The sequence below is a fragment of the Macrosteles quadrilineatus genome, unplaced genomic scaffold, assembly GCF_028750875.1.
Source record: "Macrosteles quadrilineatus isolate MER2022 unplaced genomic scaffold, UCM_ALF_1.0 Scaffold_5__1_contigs__length_97177068, whole genome shotgun sequence".
Classification (NCBI taxonomy): Eukaryota; Metazoa; Arthropoda; class Insecta; order Hemiptera; family Cicadellidae; genus Macrosteles; species Macrosteles quadrilineatus.
Genome location: NW_026542598.1, coordinates 93,738,399 through 93,754,190, shown reverse-complemented (window position 1 = coordinate 93,754,190; position 15,792 = coordinate 93,738,399). Strand labels below are relative to the sequence as shown.

Genomic DNA, 15,792 nt, shown 5'->3' with positions numbered 1-15,792 from the left:
CGCCTTGTTTTCCACCATTGATAGTAAAATGAATGTTAAGAACTGTTATTGAGATTTGTGAATTAGAATTTTTTAAACTTCCAACAAGACAGCGGTACAATATATTCATGATTTTATGTCATCATGGAATACGATTGTAAGAGAAGTTGTAGAATTTTCCGCAGTCGAGGGCGACAATGATGACATCTTCGTGATTCTTGCAGATGTGTCAACATTTTGCTGGCATTGCTAGAGAAAATGATGATGTCTTCGCCATCGTGTGGCATAAATATGATTTTTCTGCGGATGAGTGATGACAAATGATAAATGCACACTACACCACTTTTATGGATATCAAAACTTAATACTGTTTTTCTATTGGCAACCATAGAAGATATACGTCAAAACTTTACATAGTAATGACAAGTGTTAAGGAATAAATAGTAATTAGGTTTTCGTGTCAAATATTATTGCATACGTTTCCCATGACTTGTAAATGAAACCAAAGTTTTACCTGCAATTGTCCCTGTAACAACATAAACTTACCTTCATCAAACATAAGTGGTAGGTCTAGGTAATATACTACATTTAAGGTCGTCGTCAACCAATAAAAAATGCAACCGACAAATGTCTAGATGCAGGATTGATTCAACAGATGTTAATAATACCATGTATTTATAGTATAAAAGTTATCAGCACATAATATTAGAACTAAATTAACACTTTACCTTAAAGTGATAACAGTTTATACATAATCATATTTACAGACACAGCATTCAGCTACAAAAATATTAATATACACTTAATACAAAATGTATCTTCAAATTACAAAATCAATAAATACTCAAAGCAAATAACAATATATTTTAAATTAACTTTGATTACTTTAACGAGTAAAATACTTTTTAGCTTTGCACTTACATTAGGAACGATATTATCTCTGGAACAAACAATGTCTCGCTTGTTTAGTTCAGATAAACTCAACAGTCGTGCAACTTAGTTGCTTTCATAGTTCCCGGTCATACAAAAATATCACATTTCAAACCACACACGATTCACAGTACGAATAGAGAGCGATGTGGAATCGAAAAATCACAATTGATTAATGAAACAACATACATAACAAAGATCAGCAAAACATAGAGATTCTGTTGTGCGTTGTTGAGTTTTCAATCTACAGAATGGTGCACTCGCAACATTGCATTGTAAAGTACAGACAGTCCAAACCACAACTTGATTCTTCTTTCTCAGGAATGTCTATTTTCTCCGGTTCGGTCAGTTCAATGTTTTTCCCCGCAGGTGAAGTAAGCTCGACTGCACTTTGTTGGACACAAATAGCGTCAACATCCATTTGCTCACTCGGGTTCAAAGTCCGCTTTTTCTCCCCTCGCTCTTCGTTACCGCTACTGGACGAACTTGAAGAGCTCTGAAAAACAGTAGTAATTTTTTTTTAATCTGCAAACCAATTTTGACAGAAAAAATGTTTATTAACTGAATGAAGTACATATGTTTTAGGCCAAGGATCCGCCAGAGGGGCAGACTCTTTTTGGGGTAATATTTGTAAAAAATAAAAACAAAAACTTATAAGTGTACACCTTTAGGTTTGGATTTTGTTATACATTACGCCTCCAGATTTCCACAAATTGCCAGGGTACAGTCAAGTTATTTTACTAACTTGTAAAAGCTAACTTGTTGTTATCAAGCTGTAACTTCATCTTTGATTATTGATTATCATTCTCAACAGCCTCTACCTTTTTGACTAGCTGGATCCACCCATATTTAAGGTTATATAAATCAATTTTAATTTGACATAAGCCGAAGATATCAAAGAATTTTGTAAAATCCTCAAGTATGTAAAAAAGGAAAGGTAATACACGCTTGGAAAGAGCTGTATATTTTATAAAGAAAAATGTAAAAATAGGGCAAAACTGATAAATGAATAAATAAACTTTGAATCCGCCTGAACTTATCTGAGTTCACTTCAGAAACTTCCGTTGACCTTGTGTATTTAAGCAAAGGCAATTTAGATTCCTTCAATATTCTATTGGGTCTGATAATAACCTGAGTTTCTGGTTGAAAAATATTGCCATCGTAACATCTTTTATATAATTTTACCGTATTGTAAAGATTTACAGTATCGGTGTAAATATATTGGATGAGGTAGGTATTTTATTAATTGTATTTATATAAAAGCGCCAAAAAAAGTGTGTTCTAAAAGTTATTTACTAGCAAAAAAACTGCTAATCAGTCCACCTGCAGTGACAACGGGCGATGCTCATAGTTTGTGTTGTTGTAAGATGGTTGGTCCAGCTCAGAGATGTTTCCTGAAGTGTTGATCTCAGCGACCGTCTGATTGGTGAAGCTTGATTCCAGTTCTGTGTCTCTATTTCCATTGAACTCGACGTCCTGGGGTTCGTATTGCACCCCGGCATCCGCCATCTTGCGGTAGGTCCGGTAACTAGGGCGAGGTACTGAGTTCACCCCGTTCCCTGATACCATGCTCAACCTGCAACGTAAGGTACATTTAGTACATGACATTGATATTGTTTCTCTTTTAAAGTTCAATGATCGTGATCAGTTTATTGCAGACATTTTGCATCCCAGAATATGACCTAGTATTCAGGTGGGAAGTAAAATAGTTTTTTTAAGATATTGTGTTTTCCAACATTGCCGTTTTGTGTCTTCTTATTTATAAAGTTTCTTTCTATCTGAAGTTGGAGTCACATTTTGCAATCCAAGCTTCGTAAAACATCTATTTTACAAATCAGTGAAAGAGTTGTTTGCATTAATCCTTTTATCTTAGTTTTTATCGTTTTAAATTTATCTTATACTGTTCAGCAGAAGTGAGTTGTTAATTTTGAGCATGCACATTTTAATGAAAGAGGTTAACTATACACAAATAATATGATTTATTAGTTATAAGTTATTTCTTTAAAAATAGGTGTAACCATAAATTACTGTAAATTTAAAGAAACAATTCTTTACTCAACAGCTGAGAAAGGATTTGTAACATAATTGAAAGGCGAAAGGACTAAAACATGCAGCTGAGTGATGATTTTATATTCATGCAATAGTTTTTGTGGTTCAATTATTCAATTATCTTATCAATTATCAATTATATAAGATGGGGACGCCACTATGTGCGTATTTTAACCTAAATATGAGTGAAGGATGAGTGTAGGATGAGTGGCGCGATCTTGTAGTCTTGTTAGTGACTAAGGCCGACATGTTCCTTAGACACAGCTGTTAATTAATAGCCCATACAGCTATTGGCAACTTAGGGACCTACAGTTTATAGGAATTCGAACCTCATTTTTTCCTTGTAATTAACGAATTGGTGTAATTATCAGGATAGTACTGCGGATAGTCGTAGTACTCACTAGTGCGGACGTTAATCCACACCAGGGAGCACCGCATCCACAGTGCATCCCTATAAATATCCACAATTCGTGACCTCCTAGTAGCTGGATTACAGAACGACACCACCCGTCCCAGTCTTATATATAATTTATATAAGACTGAGTCTTAACTTTGACTCACAGTTAATATATAATAAATATACGAGGCATGATTTTTAAGTAAGTACCGTTTTTAAATTTCTACGAAATTTCTAATTTCTAATTTGAGCACTGTCTCTAATTTGAGCTTTTTTAAATTTCTAATTTGAAAGCCATTGAAATTCATCGTCAAATTAGTGAAGTGTGTGGCGAGAACATGAGTGACGGAATGGTACGCAATTGGGTAACAACAACCAAGCGTTAGGCAGTGCATTGACTTTTCTTGAGCGCTACGAGGAGAAAGAAGATGATTTGGTCAAATTGTTACAGACGATGAAACATGGGTGTCTTAAGTTACGCCAGAGTAAAAAAAAATTCATAGAATGGCGAAAAGAAACTGAAGTTGTACTGTCTTTTGAGACAGAAAGGGGGTGTTACTGGTACATTTTTTCCTTTTTGCCTCGTGGTAACACAATAAACTCAATATATTATACTGTGAGACCTTGGAAAAATTGCGCCGGGCAATCCAAGACAAGTGGCGTGGAATGTTGTCCAATGGGGTCATTTACTGCATGACAATGCCCATCCACATGTGGCTAATCGGCAAGAACTAATCAAATCATTTTGCTGGAACAACTTGACCACCCTCCATATAGCCTGGATCTAGCTCCCACTACCACCTTTTCCTATATTTAAAGCAACATCTTGGTGGTCAGCGCCTAGACAACGATGATGAGGTCAAAACGGCTGTGACACACTGGTTATCCAGTCAGGCGGCAGAATTCTTTGAGAAAGGAATGCAAAAGCTCGTGGAACGATATGATGTATGACTTATTGACGGAAACTATGTCTAAAAGTAGATTAAGACACTGGCTTTCAAATAAAAATATAATTATTACAATAAAGTATATTGGTTTTGGTTATTTTAAAATGGTACTTACTTAAAAAACATGCCTCGTAGAATAATTTGAAATAAATTCAATAACTATTATTAATCATTATTATGTAATCTTTTGGCCATAGTTTCTCCACAAAAAAAATGCTGCTGATGGAGACACCAAGGAAAAATGTTTCACATACAAATTGTCACAGATATTACGTAGTGGAAATCAGTTATGAAGATTTGAATGATAAGTTACTGTATTTTACAAATTAATAATTCAAAAATATTCTACCAACATCCCAAAATAAACCTTCAAGATTCTTTGCTACAAAAGGACATACAAGTAGTTAGAAATACCTACGCCAAATATAAACAAATAATTTGCAATTTATTCCATAACATACCTATGAATCCAAGTCAAAATCAAATTAATATATAACAAAAGTATCAGTAGATAAATAGGAAACATGTTGTGAAACCAACACATACTGAGAAGCTGTGATAAAGAAAAAGCTGATCTGCTCTCATGTGGGAGTTGTGTACAGTGTGTGACCAAAATCAACTATCCCTTGTTTGTTTACCTACCAAGAGGCAAGACTGATAACTGTATATAATGAGACAGAAAAACTTTTTGTCATCAAGGGTCAAATTGATATCTGTTTTGAATGTCAGAGATTTTTGGGGCTTATAGAAGAAATTATAGATAATTTGTTTTCTTGACATTATGAACCATACTCCACTTTTTAACATCTCTGTCTAATATGAAGAGCTAATTGGGGGAAAATGGGGAGGGGAGTAAAAATAGTTAATTACATTATACTCTCCATAACTACAAGTATGAAGTAGATCTTCAAGTATTGGAACACCCCTTTAACTCCTGCTTAATATAAGGGTCATTTTTGTTCAAACTATCTAAAAAAGATTATGTAACTGAAATCTTTGTTTAGTTGGATTGGTACCTATTGACATATGAAGTAGAGATTACACCTGTGTCAAAAAGTCTACGGTTTACCCGGTGCTAATAATTATGTTGTTATCAAGTAAAAATGTTTCTTTAGGTCAGAATAACTATAAAAAAGATCTCCTCTTAGCAATTGATACTGCATTTGAGTTGTTTCATAAGTCTGACACGACTTGACAAAACCACAATTGATTGCTCATTTTCTGTATTAAGTTTCATTCACAGTACTAACCACTTTATGTGAGCTTGTTTTATTTGATTTTGAATTCTTAATCTAAGGTTTTCCATTAAAATCATATTGAATTTTATCATAGACAAAAAGAATTAAATATAGACTGTAAGCCGTGCTGCAGTTACCTTGGTTACCATAGGTTCCGGCGCACACCGCTGTAGTTTACGTAGCGCGTACGCCGTAACTACATGGCGCTCCAAGCGGTGTGCGCCAGACCCAATGGTAACCGCAGCACAGCTGACGGTCTATATTTAATTCTTTTTGTCTATGATTTTATCTACTTAGAGTGTGGAGTTAATTTTTTTTTAACAGCTCAAATATTTTCTTACAGTCTCAAAACTTAACAATAGTAATTTTGAAAAAAAACTATTCTTTTCAAAACATCACTTAAGTGGACGATGTGTACGATAGTTAAAAAAAGTACAAAGTGGTAGAGAGAGAGCCAAAAGCATTAAGTGAAACCTAATATCCCAGAAACATTTGCCTCAATTCATCTTAAACACAAAATAATTTTATTAAATCATGAATAATTTCCATCAGTAAAGCTAATTATCTAAGATCGCATGCACCGATTCTATAACAACTTGCATAGACCCAACAGAGAGAAAGAAGCATGCAAGCATACTTGAAAGCAAGCAAGACGTTGGCCTGCGTTTGATGTTCCAAAGTTTCAACGTTCTGTCGGGCTCTAACCACGGTACCTCCCCTGCGTCTGCAAACAAACATGACTGTACAGTGAGACATGCCAGGCGTGCCAGGATGGTACAAAGAACATGCACAATGAGGGTAGGTGACTTACGGGGTGTGTGAAACGATAGCTTATAGACTGAAGTTGATTAGAGTAAAAGTAGTTAAGTATCAACAACCTCAAGTTATATCGATTGAGGGAAGCAATATTGACATCTCGATCGAGTGAAGTGGTTTGAGTTAAAGAAGTATCGGCCGGAGTGAAATGGTATGCATTTTTTAGGATATTATGAAAAAGTTAATTAGTACTGATTTTGAGCCGGTATTGATTAAGACCTATACTTAGATAGGGAGGACTGGTATTGATTTAGGTAGGACTTAGGTCAATATATTTTTGTGGTATCAATATAGAGAGAAGTGGTATTGATTAAGTTAAAACATTGATAGAGTGATGCATGTTGTATTGATTGAGTAAGACCTATACTTAGATAGAGTGGACCTGGATCAAAGGTGTATCATTAGAGTAGCGGATAAAGTGAAATTAACTGAGTGATTTGATATTGATAGAGTGAAGGAGTATCAATCTAGTGATTTAGAAAGCCCTCACCATAATCGAAGCACAGGTAAAGCAACTAAAGAATTATAAAAGTAATATCAACCAATGTCCAGTGCAAGTCGCTTTATCAACTTTGATGAGCAATGATGACATCCTTATTAAGTCAGACAAAATAATACAATTTGCATGATTAAACAATCACAATCAGTCATTCCGTCTGTAGCCATCGCTCTTTCAATCTGCTCAGTTCAGTAACAATAGAGATCCAAACTGTAATGTAGACGTACTAATTTTTTAACTATCTCACCTTTTCCATTTAAAAATACTTTTGACAAGAGAATTTAATTGTTTTGTAATGTAGGGCCTATTTAGGTAAAAACATAAATATTACCACTATTTTGAGATGGATATACAACTGGTTCTATTTTAATTCAAATAGTATAAATTTTAATGACGACAGTGAAATTTGAGGGATTCAAAAGTAGATTGTTAGAAAATAAGATTAACTGCATGTTTCCTTAGCAAATATAATTTGTTAGAATCCCACAGCAATGATGACCGAGGACTGCTGGCTTCAAGATTATTTAAACCAATCTAGAAAAAAATAGCTGTACTTGTTGTAGCTTAAAATGTCAAGTATTGTAAAAGTGATTGCAACAGTTAATATTTTTTTAATGCATTGGTAGTACCTAATGTAGTGAAAATGTTTGTTTTCATCACGGCATGATTAACTTTTTATGTCTACAACATAAAAAATTCACTATGATCATTCCCAATACTTAATAATATAAAATGAGAGGTTTTTAGTAATTAAAATTAATTTATATAAGAGATGTTAGAGTATTTTCATATTTTATTATATAAATTCAAATGCCCCTTTTATTGAACATAACAAATAGAATCAATTTAACTGCCTTGCAAAAGATTTTAAATTAAAGTAAGTAAAGGGGTAGTAGAAAGTTGTCTAACTAATTGTTGAATACTTTGTTAATTTGGTTTTCAATCTCATAAAGTTTTTCTGATTGAGGAATATTTGAAAGCCATAAACTAATTTATTTATTGGATTCCCAACGCAATTTATTTAACTGACCATTGCATGACAAGTGCAATGTGATCTAGGCTGTCAGTTTCTTTGCTACCAATCTTGATCATCATTAATGAAGCTGTTTTGACATGTTTGTTCACACTTGCCACTTTGTCTTCATTACTCTATGTGAAGTTGGCAACGAATGCCACTTACTGCAAATGCGAACTAACCCATTCGTAGTTTAGTCTGGGCATTTCTCTCAGTTCGTAGAAAGGACTCTTATTATTATAGGATTAGGATATACTTTCAAGAGTAGGATAATATACAAATTTGTATATAAGTTGTTATTTTTAATCGAAATACACTGTGTTCCATATCATTTTCTTACTTTTTTATTTTACCATTTTTATATTTATATGGAGGTATTGTGTGAAATAAAACAAAATTGAAACTGTATTGGAGGTGCTAGTTGGTCACTCTTCTAGGAAGGTGTCGTGCTTCGAGCGCCGGGTGGCGTGGCGCCGCGGTTTAATTAGTGGTGCGAGCGCCGAAGCCATAAATCTTGTAAGGGTCTGCTCAATGAAGCAGAAGTGACGAGGTTAACGCTTAAAGCCTCTGTGGTAGGGCTTATCCTAACTCCGCGCGGTGGTCACTTCGGGTTCCCCGCGGCACATTTCCAAGTTCGGAGAGCCAGCTGTTATGTTAGGTTTGGTTAGGTTAGGTTTAGGATAGGTTAGGTTTGATTAGGTTAAGTTAGGTTAGGTTAGATTACGTTTATGCAATTATAATTAGGTATAAGAACGCTCTAAAAACACTAAGTTTTAAAAAAGGTTGTAAGAGCTCGCATATACGGCACAATTTATCTACACATGGATAATTTGACGATTATAAGTGTACTTGATACTTGATTAGCGTTGTCAAATCTGTCATAACGTAGCAGGTAGTCCGCGCGGCGCTCGCGCCACTCGGCGCTCGGACCACTCGGCGCTCGCGCCACGTAACCTTCTAGGAAACGACTGCAGGCGCCGAGGGGAGAGATAATGTCCCGGGTATACACAGTGTAGTTTTACCATAGACTAACCAACACGTTTTACTTTGCGATGTCCATGGAATACAATTATACAAGGGGCGAACATTTATACCATCAAACATATTTATGACTCTTTCAAAGTCAAACCAAAATGGTGAAATTGGTTCCCTCATATTTAACAGATTTTTTTAGTTGAAGTGTACCGGTGTATTAATTTCACACGATGTCATGTTGGCTGATAGGTAACCAAGATACATGTTCGTGGTCCTCATTACAGATGAATGGTAGTTTGTATGAACAGCCCGGGTCGGTCGGGTCATACATAACCCGAAATAGACACATTTCAAACTTGAGGGTCAAATTTGTTGTACAGTACTTTGTAAGGACAACGCAATTGACTCATTTTATAACGCCAGAAGCTGCTAGCCCCAATGATGAGCGTCTCAGTGTGAAAGTGACGTATTCAATCCCCAGCATTTGCTCAAACATTTTAGAGTTCATGGCTGCTTTCACACTATAACTATAGTTTGGCTACAGTTTTTTTTCCGATAGTGTTTAATTCTATCCATTATCCACTCCAGTAAGTACGGCCTAAGGACCTGTTATGGAGTAGCAATAAAACGCACGAGCTTCACATTCGATCGCACATTTGTAATACCATTTGCCAACTAATTGTTCACCGCCATTACCTGCAGTTAATGCAGATTGTTTCTACATTCTCTTCTCTACTTTCCTTCACAAATATGCCACTGGATATACATTAGGGGATACTCTAGATCTAGACACAGAAAACATGTGATCTAGATCACATCATTGCACAGCGGTCGGCAGAGATCGTCCTTGCCGCGTTATTGATAAATTACATGGATGCTAATGTTTTCTTTGACAAACAACCTTTCCGAATATTTTTGTTGAGATTTCGTTTTATAATAATGGCCTAAACGATCTGTCACAACGAAAATAATGATGTTTAAAGTAATTACTTGTTTGTTAAGTAAAATTTAATTTAGATCAGAACTTACCGCACAGGTTCTCTGGCTTAATTAACGAAACCAGATAAAAAACAATCGTAAATATGAATTACTAATGTTAATTAGACTGTGGTGATAAGCTTTTGACTTGAAACGGATCAAAATGCTTAAACTGGATCAAACAGACCTTAAGTCCAAATAATTAGCTTCCTCAGATGCCGCAAGTTCAATATGAAGAGGTCCTTGATGTAGATTATACTACTAATAGCTGTCTGACTCGACCACAACTTGCATTTCTACTCGGTTTGGTGTGGTAGGGTTCAATATACGACGGCATGTCCTTGATGCCGTCATATACCATAACAACCACGGTCACAATTTCCTCCAAATTGGGTGAAATGCCACGGCGTCCTTCATGCTGGGCCGGACATTTCGTTCCGTAGTCCGAGGGCCACAACACATCGACCAAAATATCCAATAAACATGTAGGGTCAAAAGCAAAAGCAGGGGGAAATATAAATACCGGTAATGCATTTCAAACATTGTAAATGTTAACTGTTTTAAGCCATTTGCGGGGCCAGCAATATGGGTATATTTTATCGATCCCTGAGACCTTTTACAAATTCCTCTTCATGCATATTTTTGCTACGAGAACATAGCCCCATTTTTTGGTTACTAAAAGTGCTACAAAAATGTTTTTTCCAGAACCTTTAAATATAAAAAAGCTAATTTCCAATTTCAAGAGTGGAAATTCAAATCCAACCAAACACAGTTTTTGGCATATTTAATGTGATGAAATAATCAAACTTCTTTGTAGATTATTCATTATCCTAAAAATTATATCACATACGATAATTTGATAAATATAAATATTATACGCTAACGCGGCTCACTAGCATACAGTTTCATTGACTTAATAACTATTAACTTACGGGAAAATAGACCTATTTAAGTAGTCTACATGGCAGTCTCCAATTACATGTAATGTTGTGGTTTATTCGTCAGCGGAGGAAAATCGTTATCAAGTTACGCTTTTGTCAATTGTCTCTCAAGGCTAAGCAGTTAATGGACAAATGGACCTCCTCTGTTTATAATCGGTTTGCACCAGAAAAGTTCAAAGTTAATTTTTTGAACGCTTAAGTTGTAAATTTTGTTAGTGCGTAAAGTCTCCCATTTTATTTTATGAATAACTGTGTATAACACTACAAGTAGTAGACTTCTTGGTCAATTGTAAAATCGCAAGCATTTGTTGATGTTTCGTACGCTGAGGTCGACTAAATGTTAAGGTTAAATTTTTTTGCTGTACTTTTGGATTGTAGCACTAGAAGACAAGTGAAAAAATTGATAGTTTTGAGCAAGGTTTCTCGTCATGACGAACATTTTAAGTATATGGTTTATGGGGGTGTGACTTGTAGTTTTCCCAAAAGTTCATGGGTACTTTTGGCTTTATATATAGATAAAATCATTGAAATAAAAGATATTCTTTATTTAAAAAATCCCTAGCAAGAAACCAAATACTTGAGCCTGAAGTCATAACAATTTATTGCATACTCAGCTTTTGGTCTGAATGACATCATCCTGGTTTGGCTGACAACAGTATCGGCATTTGTGTTTGCAAATTGTTCAAAATTTTAAATCAATATTAATATGTTACGAAATATAATACTGTAACCAATGTACAATATATAATGTTAAAATATCAGATTTTGCTGACATTCGATGCTGATTCGAGTCTTTGCTTGGAGCGTTATTGCGCAGACAGATAATATAACTTAACCCCTACTAGTAAGGGTTATATTATCTGTGGTTATTGTTAACTAAATCCAGTTTATTCTTTGTTTTATGTGTATTATACTAGATAAGAATGAGTTACGCTTTGTCCATCAATAATGGTGAATGTTTAAGTTGAAATTAATATCAATAAACATGTTAAGCATATGAAACTTTGTGTTTTGCGTACGGCCGGTAAGACTGAACGTTGACAAAACCTAACCTAACCTAATTTTCTTGCTATACAAATTACAAAAGCAGGAGTGTAGTATAAGACCTTCGCTTACTGCGCTCAACAAATAAATAATCATAAAGTTTAGAGATATTTGATGCATCTATGAATTCCAATAGTTCTCATTTTTCAATTATAGCTTTCACAATAAATATTCCGCCGTTAAGTAGATACAGATTCAATTTCCATGTTGAAACTACTGTAGTTGCGGCTTGTTGTAATGGTCCCATGTTGCTAAATTTGGTACTCAAGTAGAGTAGTTAAGGCCAAACATCGCAATTGACAAGGCAACTACACTCTAACATGAATTTCTCGCCAATACTAGCACATGCAGAGCAAAGGCAGTAACAGTTAAGATATCCCAGAAGACATTGCTGTGATCGCTGTATACAGAATGGTACACTTGTTAGCCTTATCGGTGGTTTAATAGCTGTGTGACGCGTCAGCAACCAAAACCAGTTCATGCCTTGATATTGTAAATATTTATCTCTCTTGGCATCTGAATCTTGAGGACCTGCTTTTCATGTTACTTGATAAAAATACGGCTCGTAAAATCGTAAAATTACAATCCTGTTTGGATGTGTTTCGTGCGTCTGCGTTGTGTGTGTATACATATGGTAATTAAACCTAGTATGCTGTGACACGCTGAAGTATGAAATGATATGTTACGACGTGAATTTTAAAGTTCGATTAGTTTTATTGTTGTAGAAAATACAATCAATCCATAAGTCAATCTCCACAAACAACAAAGAAGCATGCCACAATCAACAAAGAAAAAACCAAAGAACAGAAACAATCACACGTTTCAGCTGAAAATCTATACTGTGCGATGAATAGTGGCGATAGAGCCGGCATGTGCAAGCCAACTATACTGTTTAGATAGTGTTGACTTGGTTAGATCTTTGTTCAAGTGCTTAAATGTGCAATTCAGTTTGCATTCTTATGCATTTTTTATCTGCTAGTTGCGAGCAGGTAGCAAGGACACATTTTACTATGCGGTTGTAATGGATTTTGTATGTGACTACTCTTAACTTTTGCGTCGTGTTTCTTGTGGATAGTAACGCCTTACCACGGCAAGAACACATTTTATTACTGTGTGAAATACGTTTACAAAAGTGTATAGGTTCTATTTGTTTGAAACGCGACCAATAAGTTACAAAATTGGCGAATGACGTCTTATTAGATGAAAGGTCGAGTTTAACTACCACTGGGTTACAACAAGAGATTACCATTACGTCTCTGAACATCTGCATAAACGCTAGACCTTGATGGTGATATATCACGGGCGTTTATCAAACAACGTTAAAACTCTCTACAATGAAATATACGTTGAAGCGTGGAATTTAATGTTGGTTATTTCTGAGTGTAACCTATACAACCTCCATCGATAGAATGTGCGGTTTGTTTGGTCATTTCATGGGATATAATCATAATGCACAATCTACAGCATTAACCAAGTGACCAGTTTCGTTGAAGCATTGATTATGGATACTGAAATAAACATAAAATATGCATCTGCTGTAGAGTTGTCTCTTTTGACTGAGCATACTTTATTACACTACTATTTGAGTTACTGTATACAGTTTAAGTCGACGTGAACATAAAATATGGGGACTGTTTCAGTGTGTCATATGAGAGAAACATGTATTTTACATTTATACTCTGACTATGGTTCAATGAATCAAGTCATTTTTTCTCTATGAAATTACATCTCATGAAATGACATTATTAAACATTAATCTATTGACGGTTGAAGTGTGTTAAGAAATTAAGGTAGGTACTTCGCAGAGAGTAAACACGCATCTTAAGTAACTTTGTCCTGAGGGTGCAAATCGTCTATAAAAATTAGTTTAAAATCTCGTTTCGTCACAAAAACTGTGTAAATTATCAACCAGTTACTGTAGCCTATAAGTTTACAGTGCAACTTAAATACCCTACAAATTCCAACAGAGTCCTATATTAGGGGAAAAGTAAAACGTAACTGATTCTGAACAATAATAATTCATAAATATATACAGTAGGTGTGTACGATAAGAAGGTTTAAATAACGAAACTTTAAATTTTATTTAATGTTTTGCGTTGCTCATTATAAACTCTAACAATAAGAATACTTCCGAGTGAATCGAGATAAGTTTTTGTTATGTAACAGATCGTTCACCCAAATATTCGCTTTTATACTCTATGTGTAAACAATAGACTGACCATGTGTTCCACATCCCATTGAGTTCCATTCCCAGCTCAGTGTGGGGTTACGTAGATAAATAGAATCTTTGACGTAATACAACAGTTGAAACAGAATCAAGTGGTTTTCAGACCATTTCATAAGATGGGCTTTGCCATAAAGGCATTCATCACGTCTTTTTCATTTATATTATTTTAGTGAAGAAAGTTAATAATGTAGTCTATCTTGCTATTCTATGTATCGAGTGTGACAAAACTAAGGTTGGCATACAGTTCCACTGAGAAATCGCAATTAACGCCTGAATGATACCTGAATAAGTAACAAACAACTTCAAAACTATTTTAATAAAATAAAACTACCCAGTTGAAATGGATTTCTTGACCTCTAGTTGTAGTAAAGAGCAAAGCGCCCTTAAAGTACTGATGGGTACTGATGGGTAAACGAACAGTATAGTCAATGATGATACACATGTGTTACAACAGAAAGTTTTTACAACAGGGTGAAAAGTCTTCTTACAGTATTCAAAGTCGAAGATTTTTCATGTTTCTAGGGTAAGGATTCTGTCACCATTTAACAAATTATAGAAATAGTCTACAAATTAAGAGAATAAACTAACCCACCCAAGCATTACCGAACTCAAACACAAGGAATTGTCTTCAACTGAATAATGGAATTATAAATTCTCCAGTGAAAATTTTAAATCAATGCCAATAAATATATATTGAATTCCTCGGCAAATACATTTCGCCAGATGACAAATGATTCATCACAAAAGGTTCATGAGTCAACTAAGGTTAACTACCAGCAGACCAGCCTAGTACCAATCTCGAGCCATATGTAGAAGACGCGTAACCAGGATTGCAAAAAGATTAATGCGAAACATGCAATGCGTTGTGTAAATGTTTTTGAAATTGCGATGAAAATGTATTTCAATTTAATGGCTATATTTTAGTCTATTTTCATATATTTTATCTATAAAATTACGGCTAAATAAGGGATTGATTGAGTTGAAGACAACTCAACTTAAAATGAGAAGATAGTTTGGTGTTTGGAGGAAACAAAAACTGACAAATATCTCAAGCAAAGAGTACTTTCTCTATATTGGAGTACTCACTCTAATAAAAGCTATAAGATAAATTTAGGATATGGAACTCGGGTACCGTTGCGGCCCTACAGAGTTGCAAGTGAGCACACTATATAAGACTTCAGTTTTAAAATAAATAAACCAAACATACAAGGCCTAAAAATATTACAATCTTTTGGATTTCAGTACACGAACTAGTAAGATTGTTATTAGTTGCAGTTTGTATGGCCTGAAATACGTTTAAATTGATGTTTTTTTTTATTTATTAAAGTGTTTGTGTTAACTATATTATTTGTTGCTACGATTACTATACCAGAGGGTCAGAAAATGACAATTCTCGTAATACTTTGGACAGTTATACAGTAATACCATAGATAAAACATACTCCCATTAATACTGACGATGAACAATTTAAAATCTTCAATGAGTGAACGGCTGGTTTATTGTTTAGAGAGCAGAACTGTTGCTCGGGTTCAATTCATGCCAGTCACCTGATTTTAATTATACATGTATTTGATAATAATGACAACTGGTAGTTCAGAGCCTAACTTACAGGGTTACATATATGGAAAACAAATAATTATAGGGCACGTAGGCAAAAAGAGCTCCCTCTGTTTTTTGCAAACTCCCTCAATAAAATCGATCATTTGAATAATGAATTGTACAACAAGTTTAGTTCATTCGCTGCTAACAAGCATTTA

At 34.8% G+C, this 15,792-nt stretch overlaps 1 protein-coding gene across 3 annotated transcripts in view; it reads right to left on the bottom strand.

Annotated features, from left to right (window-relative positions):
- Positions 1-322: 322 nt before the first annotated feature.
- Positions 323-15,792, bottom strand: part of LOC128994945 (uncharacterized) — a 42,297-nt gene continuing 26,827 nt past the window's right edge. For 2 of the 3 annotated variants that reach the window (XM_054419794.1, XM_054419793.1), the window contains exons 2-4: positions 6,178-6,264; positions 2,233-2,485; positions 323-1,405 (exon numbers count right to left, since the gene is read on the bottom strand). In XM_054419794.1, coding sequence (XP_054275769.1) covers positions 1,154-1,405; positions 2,233-2,485; positions 6,178-6,264 — 592 coding nt within the window. In that variant the 3' untranslated portion in view covers positions 323-1,153. The remainder of the gene's footprint in view (positions 1,406-2,232; positions 2,486-6,177; positions 6,265-15,792) is intronic. The other variant, XM_054419795.1, reaches the window with a different exon arrangement.